General features: G+C 37.8%; 1 protein-coding gene across 2 annotated transcripts in view; it reads right to left on the minus strand.

Annotated features, from left to right (window-relative positions):
- Positions 1 to 14067: 14067 nt before the first annotated feature.
- The window catches only part of LOC149817952 (callose synthase 3-like), a 57929-nt gene continuing 51441 nt past the window's right edge, over positions 14068 to 20555 (minus strand). For both annotated transcript variants that reach the window (XM_089985930.1, XM_089985931.1), the window contains exons 35-43: positions 18493 to 18612; positions 18292 to 18410; positions 18121 to 18204; positions 16724 to 16836; positions 16406 to 16635; positions 15527 to 16324; positions 15382 to 15432; positions 14950 to 15135; positions 14068 to 14549 (exon numbers count right to left, since the gene is read on the minus strand). In XM_089985930.1, the coding sequence (XP_089842056.1) occupies positions 14301 to 14549; positions 14950 to 15135; positions 15382 to 15432; positions 15527 to 16324; positions 16406 to 16635; positions 16724 to 16836; positions 18121 to 18204; positions 18292 to 18410; positions 18493 to 18612 (1950 nt within the window). In that variant the 3' untranslated portion in view covers positions 14068 to 14300. The remainder of the gene's footprint in view (positions 14550 to 14949; positions 15136 to 15381; positions 15433 to 15526; positions 16325 to 16405; positions 16636 to 16723; positions 16837 to 18120; positions 18205 to 18291; positions 18411 to 18492; positions 18613 to 20555) is intronic.

Consider the following 20555-nt stretch of genomic DNA (forward strand, 5'->3'; position numbering starts at 1 on the left):
TGGTTACCCCAGAGAGTTGACATAAACGAGTAAAAGTAGTTGGATTAAATGCAGTATGCCAGGGTCAAAGGAATCTGTGGAATATTCAAATCCAAGTGGGCTTGAGCTTTGGCTCACAACCGTCCTGAAAATGATACAAGATGACAATCCAATTCCAATCCTTGTGGGACCTGAATTGGATCAGGCGGTCCCATTAAGTGACTAGGTTCTTTCTTTAGTCATAATATATATATATAATATATATATATAGAGAGAGAGAGAGAGGGTGAGAGTTAGGTGCTTAATGAAATATGTTTTATGATACATTTTTAATGGGTTTTTCAGGTTTTTTGTTTTATTTTTAAATCCAGAAGTGTGCTTGATTTTACAGGGATCAAGTGTTAGATTCTGCCCATTTTTATAAGGTTCAAAAATTCAATGGTCTAAAATTTTTAGAATTTTTTGAGGCTCCAAATACCATTTTTTACATCGAAACCACATGATTCAAGCGTGAATTTACGGTAAATCGATCATGCCCAACACATTTATGGGGACGGAACTGAAAAAAAAAATTACCTAAAAAGCATAGAAACCCATTAAACACTTATCATTAAGCATATTTCATTGCTTAATAGTTGGGTTTTGAATCCTACTTAAAAATTTTGGCCATTAGATCTGCATTAGATTCAACGACTAAACTATCTCTTATTTACCTTTTCCCTCTCGTTCCCCTTCCCCTTTTCTGTCTTTGGTTTCCCGAACCATCACCGAGAACCACTATGTTTCTCCTTCTCTCACTCCCTCCCCCTTTCTTTCCCTGCAACCGTCGAAAAAACATGGTCAATATCTTCCTGGAGAATGTCATTCAGGATGCCGTTACCTACACGAAGCAGGCTGGCCAGAAGATCGTCACCACCATGGACGTCGTCTATGCCCTCAAGAGGTAAGGCAGGATGCTCTACGGGTTCGGCAATTAGGGTTTTTGATCCAAAGACTGAAAGAAAAAAATGGTTCTTTGTATTTCCCGATTGGCTTTTAGAGAATCTAGGAGTTTTGGACTTGGGGAATGGAATTAATGTTGGGGTTAGATTTTGCTCTCTCTGTTTTTGGTTTTCCCTTATGTTTCAGTTGAATGTGAAGCTTTCTTCGGTTCATCATCCAATACTTTGAAATAAATATAGTATTTCATCATTTTGATGAAACAAAATTGTTTTTTTTTTTTTTTTGCATTTCTGTTGGTTAAGTGTTTCCTTGTTATGTGTTGATGTGGGATTGTCAAGCATGGATACTGTGCTATGTGTATAATATGTGGGTTACTGTTTTTAGTTTTCATATTTTTTTTCTGTATTTCTGTTCTTACACATTGTGTTCTCTTACAAAGTGAGGAATGTTGAGGCTGGTCTTCAGAGCTGAGGAAGGTGCTGAGTTTTCTTAGTAGTTTTGGTTTTTGGAGCTGAGGGTATTCCGACTTTTATGGTGTTTCTTGGTTTTTTTATATAAGGTGAACTTGTGGCTTCTGGTTTTTGTTTTTTATGTAGTTTTTTCTTTTCATACAGTACTGGACCCTGATTTTGTTGATCACTAGGATGGATATGTGTTAACGATTGGAAGTCATTAATGAATTTTAAAGCTTGAATTACATAGATCTAGAATCAGTTCATAACTCGGTGCCAACAAATATAATATTATGGCTGAGTTTGGTAAAATGATGACATTTTTCGCTGGCGTCTGTCTGGGACTCGAACTGTGACTGAATGACTTAATCAAACTTGAGGATTGTTTATGAGGGGTCTGAAAGTCTTTTTGGAATTTAACTTTCTTGCTTAACGTTAGTGTTTTGTACAATGCAGAAAATATTGAACTGCAAATCATAATAAGATCTGCAATTACTATATTTTCAACGGAAGCAAATTTCAAAATCAGGCATAAAAACTCCATTGAGATGGCCATGATAATAAAGAGCTCCATTGACAAGTATCAACTATATGTTATTGAAATGACTGAGTAGGATCAAGCCTTGTGTTAACTGGGGTTGTGTGTGTGTGAATCCCTGGGGCGTCTGGGCTTTTCCTGAGCCTGCGAGAGAGCCCTTTTCTCAGGTAAGCACGACCATGACTCCACTCTTTTGCTAATCTGAGCCCATCTAAACCTAGCCTTTTTCACTCCCTTAACCTATGTACTGCTACATTCTGTCTTCTCCCCTCATCCATTCTTTGTAATATTGTTGAAAAGCAGGTGGAGAACAAACTCATTACTTAGAGGTTTATATAGTCATATAGTTTTGGGTCCCCAATGGGGAAGGAGTGGATGTGTTAGCAGAGCCATTGCCTAATGTGCTTATTGATAGTTACAGCCCCTTCACTTCTCCTATGTAATTTTTGTTTGCAAGAGAAGCAACACATAGGACCCATTACTCATGGTGTCTACTCTTCTAGTATGTAGGCCACTTCAACGTGCCTGCAACAGTACATAAAGCTTGAATCGTATTGTTTATTTGTTTGTATGCTTTTTGTTATTAGTCTTATAAGGGTGTAATATGAGATAACAGGATGCGCTTGATTTTTTAGATTTTTTTTTGGCAGCAACATATAAATTGTTTATCAGCTCCTTTCTGCCCCTTATTTCCCAATAGTGAAGGTACCACTAACTTCTTATTTTATGTTATGAGTTTAGCATATTTTGCAAATCGAAACCCTTAAAGAATTAAGTCATGTGTTTCATGATGTACAGGTTATGATTTTGTGGCTCAGTGTTTATGCTTGAGCCAGTTCAGTGTTGCTTTTACAACAGCCCAAAAAGTTTTTGTAACCGTGTTGAATGTGGGGGAGATTTTTTGGTAGTTGTTTGCTGAATGTGGGGGAGATTTTGTTGAATGTTGGTGGTATTTATTGTCCTTGTAATTTGAAATACAATTGTTGAATGAGATTTTCCTTAATTGCTGCTTATTTAGAACATATTTTTAGACTGAGGGTATAAAAACTACATTAAAAACAGAAACCAGAAGCCACAAGCCCACCTTATATAAAAAAACCAAGAAACACCATAAAAGTCCCAATACCCTGAGCTCCAAAAACCAAAATTACAAAGAAAACTCAGCATCTTCCTCAGTTCTGAAAACACAATGTGTAAGAATAGATATACAGGAAAAAAATATGAAAACTAAAAACAACAAAAACCCACATATTATACACACAACACAGTATCCACGCCCAGCAATCTCACATCAACACATAACAAGGAAACACCAAACCAACATAAACGCAAACAAAAAAATACAATTTTGTTTCATCAAAATGATGAAATACTATATTTATTTCAAAGTAATCGATGATGAAACAAAGCGAGCTTTACATTCAACTGAAAAATAAGGGAAAACCAAATAGAGAGAAAGCAAAATCTAACCTCAACATCAATTCCATCCCCTAAGTCTAAAACCCCAAGATTCTCAAAAATCCGATCTGACATACTAAGAACTTTTCTTTTCTTTCAGACTTTGGATCAAAAATCTTAACCACCGAACCCGTAGAGCATCTTGCCTTGCCTCTTGAGGGCATAGATGACGTCCATGGTAGTGACGATCTTCTGACGGGTGTGCTCCGTGCAGGTAACAACATCCCCAATGTCGTGTGCTCTTCCCCCGCCGTCGCCGATGCGCTCCTCCGATCCACGAGAGAGAGGAAGGAGACGGAAAGGGCAAAGGAGAAAGCTGGGTGTTGGGGAATCATGTGTTTTGACTGTTTTAAATAATACATATTCTAACCGTTGGACCGGATTCACCACCCACCTAAGGCATATACCACTTTCTCCATATATATATCTATATGCTTAATAAAATATGGTTTATGCTTAATGGTTTTTTCTACTCTTCCAATGTTTATTTCACAGTTCCTACCTCATAAATGTGTTACATGGGGATTTATGAGGAATCCACAATTGGATCATGTGTTTTTGATAAAAAAAAATAATATTTGGAGCCTCAAAGATTTACAAAGATTTTGAACCGTTGATTCTTTGAACCTTATAAAAACACATTCATATCCATGTGTTAGAATCAAACACTTCAATAGCTGATCCTTATAAAATTAAGCACATAGATAACATGTTAGAATTTAAAAATAAAACGAGAAAAACTTGAAAAACCCATTAGCACATTATTAAGCACCTACCCATTATTATGAGTAGAACGGAAGTGCTTGTGATATGTGCTTGATGGGTTTTTCTAATTTTTTAGTGTTTTTTTTTTTTGCAGCTCTGACCCCATAAATGTGTTGTGCATGGTCAATTTATGAGGAATGCACAACTGGGACATGTGTTTTCAATAAAAAAAATGATATTTGTAGCTTCCAAATTTTACAAAGATTTTATAGACCATTGATTTTTTGAACCTTATAAAAACCCACCCATGTGTCCATAGGTCACATCTGTACAGTCAAAATTTAAAAATAAAATAAAATAAAAAGTTAAAATCCATGAAGCGCATATCCCAAGCACCTAATGTTTAAGCACTTTACTATATATATATATATATATATATATATAATGGTAATATACATGACCCATTCCTGACTGAGCCCGTACTCGATGGACTTTGTTTCAAAATTCGACCTTACTGATGTGTTCTACGTGCTTGTTTTCATAGAAATAGACTCTTGGATCACGCATTTTGGATGAAAATATGGTTTTTAGAGCCTTAAAAGTCTTAAAAAATTATAGACGGTTGATTTTGGAACCTTATAAAAACCTATCCACGTATAGAAACCTATGAAGGCTAGAATTTAGAAAAAACTTCAAAATTAAAAAAAAAAAACATGCAACTTAAAAAATCTAGCAGTTTCCAACAACTGAGGACTAAATGGGAATCACTTAGTCCCTCTCACTTTTCCCTTTCCCCTTTCTGTCTCCCTCTTTGTCTATCGTTACCCTGAACCAACTAAGGAGTGAGGTGGTTCTGGCAGCGGAGGAACCCCCTCTCAGGTTCTTCTTACCATGATTACTTCCTTTCGAATGCATTGGTTCATGATCTCTCAAAACAATGTTATTATCAACGAGATCATTAGTAGAACACAACAAATTGATGTTTTGACCTTTACTACATGTGCTCCTCATAGTTTTCCTTCATTATTAACACTAACATTCTCACCACTAGCAAGAAACTCCTTAATTTAGATCAACTTATCTGCTGCCATGTCCAAAACCATTATCACACACCATTGCATCAGTTATACAATTCTTTGTCTTTATCAAAAGTGCATGCTTTTTCATAATTGTGGATGATTCACTCGATACTCATGAACAACCTAATTGATCTATGACACTACTCTTTGCATCTTTGGTCCATCTTTTCAGTATGAACATAGATGGTAGTTCACGAATATGTTTCATGTTAAAAATTTTAAACATGTGACAACCATCCTAGAAAAAGCTAAACAAAAGTTTTCTTTTTTTTTTCACCTATAAGCAATGCACACCAAATATGATCAATTGATTGTGATGGTTAATTCCAGTGAATGGGGGCAAACAACATCTGATAATTGTTTGTTTTAAATGTTGTGTCAAATGCAACTACATTTCCAAAAATAATAGTAGTCTTTAAGTGATTTAGCAACACAAAAACAATTGTCAACATCACCATCTTCATCAAACTAAATAGCATAGTAGAAATCTGTGCTTTTTTCCTTATTTTTCATAAAATCAATGCAATTTGACAACCTTTGTCATGATATTTTTTTATCCTTTTGAATATGCACCCTTAGTTGTTAATAAAAAAAATATTCATTTTTCTTCAAAGGCTAAGACATGCATCATTTGAGAAGCTTTTACACCAGCTTTCATCCCGTCATTTATCACATTTTTGTCTGGCACATTGATTATTTTTGCTGACATGTGCATATTTATTTTATATGGCAAATGCAATACATGATCGTGTCCCAATAGAATACTAAGAATAACTCACTTTTTTTTTATTAAAACATAATTAAATGGTCATTGTTGCTTTACAACATATCTTAATAACCTTTTAGCTCTTTAACTCTCCCATCTTGGTTTTTTAAAGCCTTTTTTATGCATGCAAATTGTTTTCAAACAACTATCCTCTTTTTTTTTTGCTACAACAATGTATTTTAGTATCAAAGTCATTCATCAACTCATATGCATTGACATCGGTCTCAAATTTCATGCCCTTACTAGGTATTGTCTCCAACGACATACTTGCTACAACAATGTATTTTAGTATCAAAGTCATTCATCAACTCATATGCATTGACATCGGTCTCAAATTTCATGCCCTTACTAGGTATTGTCTCCAACGACATACTTGGCATATATTCTTTACTTATTTGGTTTCCAATAACACCACATTTATTTGTATGTGTGGGACTTAAAGACTAACATCATCTTCTAAATCTAATTTTACAACAAAATTTTCATCATCATCCACATTCAAACACATGTCTACATTATAACATTTCCCCACATGTTCAACCAAACAAACATCCACACTATCACATTTCTTCACATTTTCACGTAACACATATCTGGTTTTTCAATGTTAACTGACAAGTCCAGCTCCTTTGTCACATTATGATTTGTAGAACAACTTGGGTCCATAGCTTCAACCTTTTGAAAAAAAGAGCTTATAGGTAAAACAATCCAATCAAACAAAAGTTTCAACACTACAAGTAAAACAGAATAAATTAACATGAATTGAAATAAATCCCTTAATAATCTAACAAAAACCAAACATTCATTTTTCATGCGTAATGAGAGTGAGTTACATGGTTCAGCCACTTTATGTCATCTAATTGGTTTGTTTAATAAAAAACAAGTTTTGGATCATATTATTGCAATGTGTAAGGAAGATTTTCAAAGGTGTCGAATTTGTCGAAATTTCACACCCAAAAAGCTGTCTGCATCATGTTGGTGGGCTTAATAGGGTTGATATCTATGTATATAAATTTGTTCAAAATCAGAAAAATATCAGTTATATACCCTTATACACTGTTAATTCAACAGTAATTTAGTGGCAATAAAAATATACAAAAAGAACTGAAACTTAGCTCACCAGATGATCAATGCATATATTACAACCTTTATACCTGATTTTTAAGAATGAACAAGTGACATAATATCAGTACACATAATTAAAATTATACTGAAATGTGTCCATATGCTTTTCCATCCGAGTACTTCAAAATTTTGCAAATACTTTTTAAGATTTAATATTACTCTTTTTATTAAAATCTATATAGTTAATCAGAATGAGCAAGTGACATGATATCGGTACTCATAATTAAAATTACTCAATATACTCATAATCTCAAGAACAATAAAGCACAACATAACAAATATGGTCAGACTTATCAAGGTTGATATCAGTTAGGCTCTGTTCAGAAACAGAAAAATTCAATGCATATACAAGCATATCAATGATAACTCAATGCATATAAAAAAAATCCCTAACTCACATGCAACCTGCCCCTAAGATCAGGAAACACCAATTACAGCACAAAATTAAATAAAAATAATTCTAACAAAATCAGAACCAAGAAACTCAATCCACTTGCAAACTCATTCAACAACAAAAAAAAAATTCAAGTCCTCAGTGCAACTTAAACCAGAATTTAAAAAAAAAATCCAAGTAATCAATAAATATATAAACATGAATCCTAATGGAGATCTGTCTTCTTCCTTTCTGCTTGTTAACAAATCAAGCACACTATCATTCAGAGCAATCAAACAACCAGCAACACCTCAAATGATTTCGATCCAAAATTTTGGCCCGAAATAAGCAACCAGCCACACCTAAAACAGAACAATGTTAAACATCATGAGGGTGAATTGATAGAACTCAGAAGAGAAGGAAAAGGAAGAGATGAATCGAAGAAATAAATGCCAAACCCAAACCCTTGTTAGAATACAGCATTGCATATACGTATGGATCTGGATCCAGATCCATACGCATATTATATATGTACACATGTTAAATAGGTTTTCATTAATGGCATTGTTGTAATATGCATATGTTTTCAATTTATAATGCTTAGGGTTTTGGAGGTCGAGCATTGTAGTGCCGCCCCAGCCTTTTGTGAATTGCTCTCTCTCTCTCTCTCTCTCTCTCTCTCTCCCTTTCTCTCTCTCTCTCTCTCTCTCTCTCTCTCTCTCTCTCTCTCTCTCTCTCTCTCTCTCTCTCTCTCTCTCTCTCTCTCTCTCTCTCTCTCTTATCTCCCGTGAACAAGTCTGATATGGTATCAGAGCCATCTTCATCGTGAGCAGCAACTCCCCTGCGTGATCATCTTTAGATCGTGAGCAGCAACTCCCCTGCGTGATCATATTCAGATCGTGAAAACTTTTCTTCCAGCGTGAACAACAAACCCAGATCCACGTGATCATCTTCCAGCGTGAACAGCAACCCAGATCCAAACCGACTGCAGTTATTACAAACCAGTTTTTTTTTTTTTCTGATTCCACAAGTTTTCTTTCCTCTATTGCTGTTTCCTTAATTGTTGTTTCAGTGTTCCTTGTGCAACACTTTTGGTAGTACAGAACTTATTCACTGTTTCACATTGCTATGGATTTCTCTTCGTCATCCAATTCGTCATCCGGTCCCTCTGTCAATTTCTTGAGTCAGCTCGTTACAGAAAAACTTACTCATTCTAATTTTTTGACCTGGAAGAGGCAAATCTTTCCTTTTATACGGAGTCAGGATCTCGATGAACATTTGGATGGTTTAGTTCCTATACCACCGCGGCTTATTTTGCAGGAAACCAAGGATGAGAAGGGTGACACAATTACCATTTCCATTAAGAATCCAGACTATACAGCTTGGAGGAAGCGGGATCAGTCTTTGATTGCTTATATTACGTCAACACTCTCTCAAGAAGTGTTGGTTACTCTTTCAGATGATTGCACTGCGACAGATCTATGGAGTAAGTTGTCTCAGACATACTCTCAGATATCAGAAGCCCGAGTTATGTACTTAAAACATGAATTTCAAAGTTTGAAGAAAGGGTACATGACAGTCATGGAATACATAGGCCGCTTGAAGAGTATTACTGATCAATTGGCTGTTGTTGGAAGTGTTATTGCAGATAAAGATAAAGTTCAACAACTTCTCAATGGATTGGGTCCTGATTTTGACATGTTTACCACAGCTTTATCCTGCCTTCCTCACTTGCCCACTTTTGACGACCTCCAAGCGAAACTTCTCCAGCATGAGATGATTATGAAGCAAAGGGCAAAAGGAAATGAATCAGCTCGTCCTCATTCAGTTTTGGCCATGGACACTTCTGTAGGTTTTGGACGAGGAAATGGAGGGCATCAAGGAGGCAGAGGCCGCGGACGCTTCGGGCAGGGAGGACGTGGTATCTTGCCCACACCTAATATTTCAGGGACTTTTAATACAGGGAATCAGAGGAGAGTGCCCACTTGTTTCTTATGTAACAAAAGAGGACATGTGAAAGCTGATTGTTGGTTCAATCTACAGAATAGAGGAAAAATAAACAAAACTGAGAATAAATCAGCTACTGTTGTGGACACAAAAGTGCCATCCACAGATGTATAACAACTTTTGTTGTCAGCATTGTCACAAATGTCGATCAAGCAAAATGAACAAGGCGAATGGTATGTTGATTCAGGTGCCGCCACACATGTTACGGGTAATGCGGGTAAGTTATCTCACTTATTGCCTTATTTTGAAAAAGGTAGTATAGTTACGGGAGATGGAACTTATCACTCCATTAGTCATACTGGCAATGCACATATCCCTATGTCAAAGTCCTCACTTCACTTGTCCAATGTCCTTCTTGCTCCTAATATTAAAAAGAACATTGTTTCTTTAGCTAAACTTGTTGACGATATGAATTCTTCCGTCGAATTTACTCCCTAATCTGTTTATGTTAAGGATCTACGAACGAAGGAGACGTTCGCTAAGGGGGAGCGACAAGGAAACATGTACGTCTTCAAGGAGATTCCTTCAGTGTCTTCACCCTCAGTACCAGTCCTCCAGTTGAAGTCGTCCAAGCATTCTTCAGTGTCTTCGCCTTCAGAGTCTTTGTTTTTTCCTTCATTGGAAGTTTTTAATTCATCTCATTGTAATAAGCCAGATATTTGGCATAGTCGTTTGGGACATTGTAGTCGAGGTTTCGTTGAAAATCTTGTATCTGATGGTCTCCTTCCAGAATCTAGTTTATGTTCATTTTCTGATAATAATAATAAATGTTCTTCATGCGAACTCTGCAAAAGCCATGTCCTTCCTTTTCATATTATAAATAAAAGAGCTTCAAAGCCATTTAAGATTATTTGTTCCGATGTTTGGGGACCTGCACCTATTCCTTCTCTTTCTGGTAGTCGCTACTATGTTGTCTTTATTGATTCCTATTCCCGTTATACTTGGATATATTTCTTAAAACACAAGTATGAAGTTTTTCAAATATTTCGGGAGTTCCATTCGATGGTCAAAACAAAGTTTGCTTGTGATATTGTGCATTTACAATGTGATGGTGGAGGAGAGTATTCATCGAACGAATTTCTTGCCTTTCTTCGGGATAAAGGAATAAGTCGACAGGTTTCTTGCCCTCATACTCCTCAACAAAATGGGGTTGCGGAGAGGAAACACAGGCATATTGTTGAGAGTGCGATGAGCATGTTACATGATAGCAATGTGCCCGTTAGTCTCTGGACAGAAGTTTTTCACACATCTGTTCATATCATAAATCGTCTTCCTATGACACTTTTGGATCGGAAATCTCCCTATTATACTTTATTTGGGCAACATCCCTCTTACGATGAGCTGCGTGTTTTTGGTTGTGTATGTTATGTACATATTGATTCATCTCTGCGAAATAAGTTTCAGGATAAGGCTGTCAAGTGCAGATTTGTTGGGTATGCAGATGAATACAAAGGTTATCGATGCTATGAGCCTACTACAAAACGCATTAGGACCTCCAGAAATGTTGTTTTTGACGAACAAAATTTTCAGGTCAATGACTCTGCAGTGTTGCCACCTCGAGAATTAGAAGTATATGATCCATGGATGAGCGCAGAACTCTGCTAATACAGGAGAAACATGCCAAACAAATTGCTCTTCCTTTGGCTTGAGTAGGGAATTGAATGACTCACAAATGCATGTTGAATTATCTCCAGTTGAGCCACCCCCAGTAGAACGTTTCTCTGGACAGATATACACTAGACGGAGCAAAAATACAGAGTCGAGGAATGTGGAGGAAAGCATCGCCAATGATTTGGCTCAAAGGTCGTCACGCATTAAGCATCCTATTCAACGATGGGTGAGTTATGAGACCTTCTCCCTTGATTTCCAGTTGTTTATGTCTCAGCTCACAAAACAGGATGAACCCACTTGTTTTAATCAAGCTCTTCAATCCCGTCATTGGACTGAAGCTATGAATGAAGAAATGGAAGCTCTTCATGAATGCCAGACTTGGGAAATAGTCCCTCGGCCAGAAGGAAAGAATGTAGCTGGCTCAAAATGGGTTTATAAAATAAAATATAAGCCTGAATGAAGTATTGATAGATATAAGGCGCGACTTGTTGCTCGAGGATTCACACAACAATATGGTGAAGACTACGACGAAACTTTTAGTCCCGTAGTCAAAATGGGTACTATTCGTATTATCATATCCCTAGCAGTCGATCAAGGTTGGAGCCTTAGCCAGATGGATGTTAAAAATGCATTTTTGCATGGAACTCTAAAGGAAGAAGTATATATGGAGCAACCACATGGTTATGCCGAGAAGGATCCTATTGCTTGGGTGTGCAAACTAAGGAAATCTCTGTATAGGTTGAAACAGGCCTCCCGTTCCTGGTTTGAAAGTTTCTCTATGCAGATTCAAAGTTATGGTTTTAGAAGATGCTCTCTGGATCACTCTCTCTTTATTTACCAAAAGGCTGACATTGTTATACTTCTTCTTATATATGTTGATGACATTGTGATCACTGGGAGCTCAGATAGTCATGTGCAAGACGTGAAACAGTTTTTAATTAAAACTTTCAAGATGAAAGATTTAGGGAAGTTGCGGTACTTTCTTGGTGTGGAAGTTGAAAGACAACAAGACACATTGACTCTCATGCAACAAAAATACACTCTTGATCTTCTGGAAAGAGCCGGGATGACGAATTGCAAACCAGTCAGCACTCCTAGTGTATTACATCAAAGGTTGAGCTCTGAAGATGGTCATCTTTGTGTCAATCCTACAACATATAGAAGTCTCGTGGGGATGTTACAGTACTTGACCTTTACCAGACCTGATATAGTTTATGTTGTCAATCAGGTATCCCAGTTTATGCATGCTCCAACGGAGGGTCATATGGAAGTTGTGAAGCGCATTCTACGCTATTTAAAATGAACTATAGGAGACAGACTTGTTTATCGCAAGAACGATAATTTGCATAGAGGACATGCACTCATCACTTATACAGACGCAGATTGGGCAGGGGATCCAGATGAGAGACGATCTGTCTCTGGATACTGTGTTTATATTGGGCACAATTTAGTGTCCTGGAGTAGCAAAAAACAAAAAGCAGTGGCACGATCGAGTACAGAGGTTGAATACAGATCGATGGTTGCAGGCACGGCAGAGGTCACATGGATTAGACACTTATTGAGTGATCTTGGGGAGACAATTATTCAATCATTTCTTTTCTGTGACAATCAAAGCGCAATAAATATTGCATGTAATCCTATCCAGCATAGCAGAACGAAGCACATTGAGATTGATCAACATTTCATACGGCAGAAAGTCGAGATGAAGGAGATAGAACTACGTCATGTTCGAACAGAAGATCAAGTGGCAGACCTATTTACCAAGGGACTAACAGGACGTCAATTTTGGCTATTGAAGAGCAAGTTGTACATGCTCCAAAATCACGTACAACTTGAGGGAGGGTGTTAGAATACAGCATTGCATATGCGTATGGATCTGGATCCAGATCCATACGCATATTATATATGTACACATGTTAAATAGGTTTTCATTAATGGCATTATTGTAATATGCATATGTTTTCAATTTATAATGCTTAGGGTTTTGGAGGTCGAGCATTGTAGTGCCGCCCCAGCCTTTTGTGAATTGCTCTCTCTCTCTCTCTCTCTCTCTCTCTCTCTCTCTCTCTCTCTCTCTCTCTCTCTTATCTCCCGTGAACAAGTCTGATAACCCTGACCACTAAAATCCAAGAAGAGTGAGTGTCTCCTCGACCTCATATGTGTACACGATCCTTGTCAACGAGGTTGCAGCACAGGAAGAGCTCTATGAGTACACGTTCGGTGTCGGCGAGGTTGCAGCACAGGAGGTTGTCTATGGTCTTAGAGAAGCCTAAGAAAATCTGATGTTGCTAGAGAGAGAGAGAGAGAGAAGAATCTGAGAGGGGTTCCTCCACCAATGGAACGACCGCACTCCACTGATTCAGGGTAACGAGAGACAGAGGGAGACTGAAAGGGCCACATGATTTCCTCTATTAATATTAACCCATTCTAGCCGTTGGATTTTTAAATTGCATTCAGCACACAAGGATTAAGCACGTACCTCTCTCTCTCTCTCTCTCTCTCTCTCTCTCTCTCTCTCTCTCTATATATATATATATATATATATATATATATATATATATATATATATATATATATATATATATATATATATATATTAGTCAATGTTAAGCCAGAAAACCAGCCTGGTTCGAAGTCTGAACTTTTAATTCAACAAGTTGATAGACAATGAGAACAGTTTGAGGGGCGATTTGGCCGACGGACAAAACAACGTTATGGGAGCTATTTATGTGCGACAATAGCACAAAGATGGTGGCAGCTGAGGTGATTGTGGCGGAAACGGACTGAGATGATATGTGGCTGTGGCAGGTGTGGAGGAATGCACAGGGATGGTAGTGGTTCTGGTAATTGTGACGGAAAGGCAAAGGGACGGTGCTGGGAATGGAGATGCAGAAATGGGTGGCCGGCGATGGTAGTGAAGGGCGGTGGACGGGAGAGTTGGTAGGAAGAAAAGGGGATTTGGTTAACTGAGAACGTGGGGCGCTCACGTGCCCAAACATGGATTTTTTCATCCAAACACCATTGACTTCAAATTTTCAGTTTAAAGAAACTTTTTTTCAATAAATATATTTCATAAAATGTATAATCCAAACTGCATTTCTGAAAAAACGTCATCCAAACGGGCACTGAATTTATATAACAAGAATAGTGCCCTCCGATTTACATGGTGGGACACGATATCCGGTTTATACAAGAAGGATGCGAACACAAAAAATACGCCTCGGTAGCAGATGATGATGGATGGATGACAGTTCCCTCTGGTGACCTACTCTTTGTTGCCACCAGAACGATCTTTCTTCTGCCCTCCGAGAATGCGGGATATTTGCAAACCTCTGCTGAAGGCCTGGTTGAAGAGCATTCGTGTTTGGAATTCCGAGACGAATGGAAACCAAGCCAGAACGGCGATGGGCGTGAAGAGGAGCAACCCCATGATGATCTCGTATCCACGAGCAAGGGCACGGACTGATCCCCAGAACCCTGCTCTGTGTACAGGTTGCTTGAGTGCTTGAGCAATCTGAGAAACAACAAATGGCAGGAGAAAATGCAGTTATGAGGAATCCGCAGGGAACAGACTTTAGGCAGCTATACGTATTCCAGAACAGCCTAGAAAACAATGATCATATTGAAAGGAACCAAGCGGAACAGCGGATAATGATAAGCTGATACGTGATAAAGGACTTGGATGCTTCAGACCTGATCCGATTGGAAATAGAAAACAATTTAAACTAATTGGAGAGGTCCAAATCACTGATGAAACTGGGACACGACTTGAAGTTTGCTGACTTTCAACTTATTCAACGCATGTCCCAGCTTCACGTATATACAGCCCTAGAGTACTATTCTGTAGATGAATTAGCTTTTCTGCAGTTGGAATGAATTAGATTTTCTTTCAGTTAGAAATTTAGAATACAAACCAGAAGGATTCCCCATCCAGTTGGCATAAAGGCTAGGATGCACACAATGACGTCTTGTATCGTCATATGCGCAACTGCAATCAGAACGACGAGAATGGATAGAAAGGTTAGGAAGATGAGGCCCTTGATCAATCGAAACGCAAGCTGAAAATCGGCACTGAATTTTCGCCGTCCAACAGAGACAGTCTGCAAAATAAAATGGAAAAACATCAATATGGAAAAACATGAACTGATTATAAATAGAAGCTATAATGCTTGCTCGGATTATTCCTGGGCTGCTGATAAACAACAGAGCTTTCTCATCTAGGTCCAGCCATCTAGGCACATTTGCTTAATAGTTGAGGACCATGCTCTTCTAAGAATAAAATCTCTAATGAAATGTTAGGCAATTTCTGGCTTCAGTTGAAAGTAAGATGGGATGATGCTTGGTACCTTCATTACTAGCAGGACCCCGATGATCACAACCCAAGAGAAGGCATATACCTGCAAGGGGATTTTTTTTATTGCTCAAATGATAAATAGTCTATGATAACGTAGTACAGGAACACGGATACATTATAGTATTAAATACACATACCAGAACGTCTTTTGTTTGCTTTGTTAGGTTCAAATGGTAAACAAGCCCATACTGGTAGAGAAAGAAACGCAGTGCCAAAACAACTTCAACAACAGTTCCACGAATGCCAGAAGATTTGAGATGTGACTGTTCATCCTCCCACCACGATTCCCAGCTCTTTTCTGGAAGCACTCCAATCCCACCACGGTTATTAATCCACTTGTTCCAATCGGTCCAGTCATCCACAATTTTCTGCCACTCAAATCCAGAGGGGTTAAAGAGGAAAGGAGCAAAGAGCCAAGTGCCAACCATAAACCACATGGAGACGGTGATCAATATATATGCAACACTATTCCGGTAGGAATTGCCAAATATACTGTAAACAACCAACAGAATCATTAGCTCAATCCCCTTGACAAAATGACTACGTGAGTACAATCTGTAGTTGTCAGCAAACTTGGCATGAAAGACAACGAATCCGCGGCCGGTACCCCGATACTTTGCGCCTCCATGAAGCAATGTGCGTCCATAATAATGGGTCTTTGTCCCTAGAGAATATGTGAAAAATACAGAAGCCAGTTGCAACTGCATAAGAATAAATTCACTCAATGCAGTTCGAAATCCCTTTTCTAAGCCAATCTCCATCATCATTGGGAGCGACATCAAGATCCCAAGCTGCACAAATGACTGAGAAGCAAGTGCCACTTGAAGTGGTTTATTATTCTGAACAGCTGCTTCTGCATACAATGCCCTTTCAACTCCACTAAGAACCAGATAGAGACGACCATACAAGAAAATATACACTGTAAGAACAGTTATCTGCAAGAGCCAAGAGCAAATGGGTTCATTGCATAAGTTTAGAAAACAAAATGAGCAAATGCAGGTCTATGACAGTGGTACCAATGTGCTGAAATAGAAGCCCACAGTCGTGTAGTAGCATGACAGCATACGGAAGAAATCAAAACGATGACCAAGACGGTATATGTCACGACTTAATGTCTGCTCGCCATTGCCATTAGCAATCTTTGCTTCAAACAATGAGATCTGATTTAGGCCCACATCCCTCCCCTTTCCAACCTGCATGTATTCATGATGTGTAACATTGCCAGCTCGAAGTGTTGAATTAAAGCCTGCCAAATTGTTCAGCAAACAGACCTTATAACTGTAAAATTTGAGCATTATGATCACATTCCAAGACAAACAAAGACAAGAACATACCTGCAAAAATATCTTCACTTAAATTGATAACCCTCGATGCTTTGCTGACACCTCCTCTTGTGAGATGAAACAATCTATCAAATACATCTGGATGACCATAGTGGAATCGCACCCTTAACAGACAAAAAAGAAAAATCATTAATCAACGAGTACAACAAAAATAAAAAACAAGGTCATGTGAAATTTAGGCCCTATTTGGATCTGTTTTTATTTATTGTTTACATAAATAAATTAAAGCGCATTTTATAAAGAAGAATCTTGCTTTTATTTTTATTTAAGTGAATGTTTGAATGACATTATTTAAACTAGAATGAATAACAAAAAGAGATCAGCATTAGTGTTAGTGGTGATGGTGGTGGCAGTGAAGGTGGTGGGATAGTGTATCATGGAGTTGGAAATGGTAGTGGTGATAATGGAAGAGGCAATGATGATGGTGGTGAAGTGGTGGTGAGGTGGTGGTTGTGAGGCGGAGGTGGATGTGGTGGAGAAGAAGCAGTATTGATGGTAGTGTTGTTGATGATGGCAGTAGTGAAGTTGGTCACGGTGGTGAAGTGGAAGAAAATTAGTGGAAAAAATGCAGGTCCTCTACTGGTTTTTGAAAAAGGTGATTTCTCATCAAATTTATAAAAACTCATTAAAAAAATAAAAGTAAAAGATCCATGCACCAAAACTAGCTATTTAAAATAAGTATAAATGGCATGGAGCCTCAAGGAGGTTATTAATAGTTTTGGTATCTGTAGATGTCCAGAACAACCTCAAGGAGAATAAGAGAAAAGAATATAGAGGGGGTTGCTGCTGAAACGATTCCCAATGGGAAATCGTGTGGTAGGTATTCTATATATTAAACATAACATACAAAGCTAACTTTACATAAGTGAATTCATATATACAATAAAGAAACTGAAACAAAAAGGCAATCAAGGAAAGAATATAAAACAATGTAAAGCTAGTTCCTTTCATATTGGATCTGGGTATTGGAGCTGGATACAATACCCAGAGCAAACTGACGTTCTCTTAATAGTTATAGCACCTAACAGCTCTTCTTTCATATCACATTTATTTAAGGCTTGACATGCACATGTGGATAGTGCACGCAAGGCATGTATGCACATGCACACACAAATGGCTTATAAAATATAATTTCCACTACGCCTGAATCAACAGCAACAAATCATAGAGAGAAGCACAGGACACAAAACTACACTAGGTTTGTGATGGTAACAACAAGATACAAATTAGCAAATTTTTGACAATCAAGTGACAAAGAACATGCAATCAAGAACCAAAAGGTGATCTTCCTATTTATTACTGTATATTTCTCATATTTTAGCAGGAGAATGCCATGGATGAGAGAGAGAGAGACGTCCCTTCAAAAGTTATTGAGAACCCCAACTTACTTCAATGGATTCGCCAGTAATCTTTGCCCAATTGTCACAAAACTATTCTCCTGACATGACATGAACCAAGCTAGAGATGAAACACTGCATCAAAAAATCAAATGCCTGTCAGTAAAAAAGCCACGAACATTTGACAAATGCATATAAGACTACTGCTCTAATTTTCTCAACCTTCCAGTAAAGATATGCTCTCTAAGCCCAAGTATTGTTGGTTTTCTCACACCATGATGTGTCTGAAGGAATTCCTCCAATAAATTCCTCATCTTGAAGGCTTCTTCCATGTAATTATCCTGTAGTAAACATATTAACCAAGGAAATTACCACATGAGAGATCTAACAGGATGTCTCACGCCACCAAAGTTTATCTGGTACCTGATTCATATCAATTGCCTGTAAACCTTCACCACGAGTAAAAATAATGGCATGATTCTGATTTTCTGGCTTTCCTTCACCAAGGATAGCAGGTCCAGGAAGTTTAATTTTATAAATTACCTGCCGCATACAAATCAAAAGCCAAGAAATAACAATGACTTGAGATAGGAGGGCATGTCGAAAAAAGACAACTATAAAAGGATAAGAACGTTTTTGAGAGTGAACGAGAACCATATTTTGATGCAACAAACCAACCTTTAAACAATACATGATGCCGGAATAAATTTGAAAATATTGAATCAAAAGAAAAATGGAGGCAGAGTCAAGGGGGTAGACAATGCACCCTGTCAATGAATCAGACCTCTGAAAAACATCACGACTACGCAGAAACAATACAAAATTGTATCAAATATCTATCATAGCTTTTACCATCACCACCAAAAAATGTTAGCAGCATGTGCTTATTCTCTCACAAATATCTGGCTAAGCAACATGAGAAGTTGAACAAGTGAACCCACAAATGCAAAGACATGGCAAACAAAGAAAAACCATATCAAGAAAGATGACAAAACACCAAATAATATTGCAGGGGAAGATGACATCCTGAGACTGAGTATACACCTATGTCACAGGGATTCGGCTAGCAGGGTGCCGCACCCGCGTCGACGCGGGTGCGGTCAACCCGACCCTGGGTGCGGTCAATGCACACAGGGTCATTTTGGTCCAATTTTCGGACTTAAAAAAGTTTTGCCAAGAAAAAAAAATTTGCCCTATATGTCAGGGATTCTCCAACTAGGTGCCGCACCCGTGTCGCACCCGCAGCCAACCTGACCCTGGGTGCAGTCAACGCACCCAGGGTCATTTATGTGCAACTTTTGGACTATATATATATATATATATATATTTTTTTTTTTTTTTTTGCCGCACCCCCGCACCCAGGTTTTTTGAAAGTGCCGCACCCCCGCACCCGCACCCATGTGACATAGGTATACACTAGGGACTCTGGAAAGTGCAGATAACAGTATCTTTCACACTTTCCAAATATACCCCTTATTTTGTACAAATGGTTGTATGGCACATCCAGAACTTGCTGGACTTCCAGGTTCTATTCTGGGAGAATATATCACTAATCTATTGCAGCAAGAGACCAAAATGCGGAATTCAAAAAGAGTACAGAAGCAGTATAACAGAGAGGATGGCTCATACTATCGACTATAGTGGATGCCAAAACAGGCTAGCACAGAAGCCAAATAGAAAAAAAATCAAACCAATTACCAATACATACTATAAAGCTATACTAAAGTAGACACAAGACAAACAGCCTTGATAAAATTGTAATATTGCCAAGGCGTTACATTTACCAGAACATGAAAATAGATCAAACATGCAAAAGAAATGGCAAATATTGGAAGCAAGGATGCTCACATATTGGGATTTCCAAACATCATGATTGCAGAGGCATATAATTTGGTAATACATTATGGTGGTGTGACAATCACAAAGAAACCTGCTATAAACCTATACCATGACAATGAGTTCACTACAAATCTTTCGATTTCTTTTTTTGTTCTGGATTATCAGAGGAAACCTATCACTGCAAACTAGGCATAGTTTACTAAAATTACTACCACAGGTTAAAAAGCCTAAAATGTGTTCTTATTCATTTGGATTCAACACTGAAAGCAATGGTTAGCGGGAATGCCAGTCAGCATTCTATCTGTTTTATTCCAGCATGCAGTTTATAGTTCAGAGGATTCTATACAGTTTTTTTACTAGGAGTGTCCCCATTATCGATGAGAAATATGAAATAGAAACTCTATAGATTTCTTTAGGGTTATTACAAGTCTTACAGGGATTGACACCTTTTATATTTATCCTTCTATGACTAAAATGCCCTTATATTATTACCAAATTACATAAAAGACAATAAACTGAAATAGGTTAGCTTTGCCCATAAATAAAATAAGAATGACAAAAAGGAATATTCTAAGTCAAATAATAATACATCATTTACAACAAAAACCTTTAACAGCCAAATATCGCTTACAAATTAACCACCAATA

This window comes from Nuphar pumila, chromosome 13 (assembly GCF_984573655.1).
Source record: "Nuphar pumila chromosome 13, dmNupPumi1.hap1.1, whole genome shotgun sequence".
Lineage (NCBI taxonomy): Eukaryota > Viridiplantae > Streptophyta > Magnoliopsida > Nymphaeales > Nymphaeaceae > Nuphar > Nuphar pumila.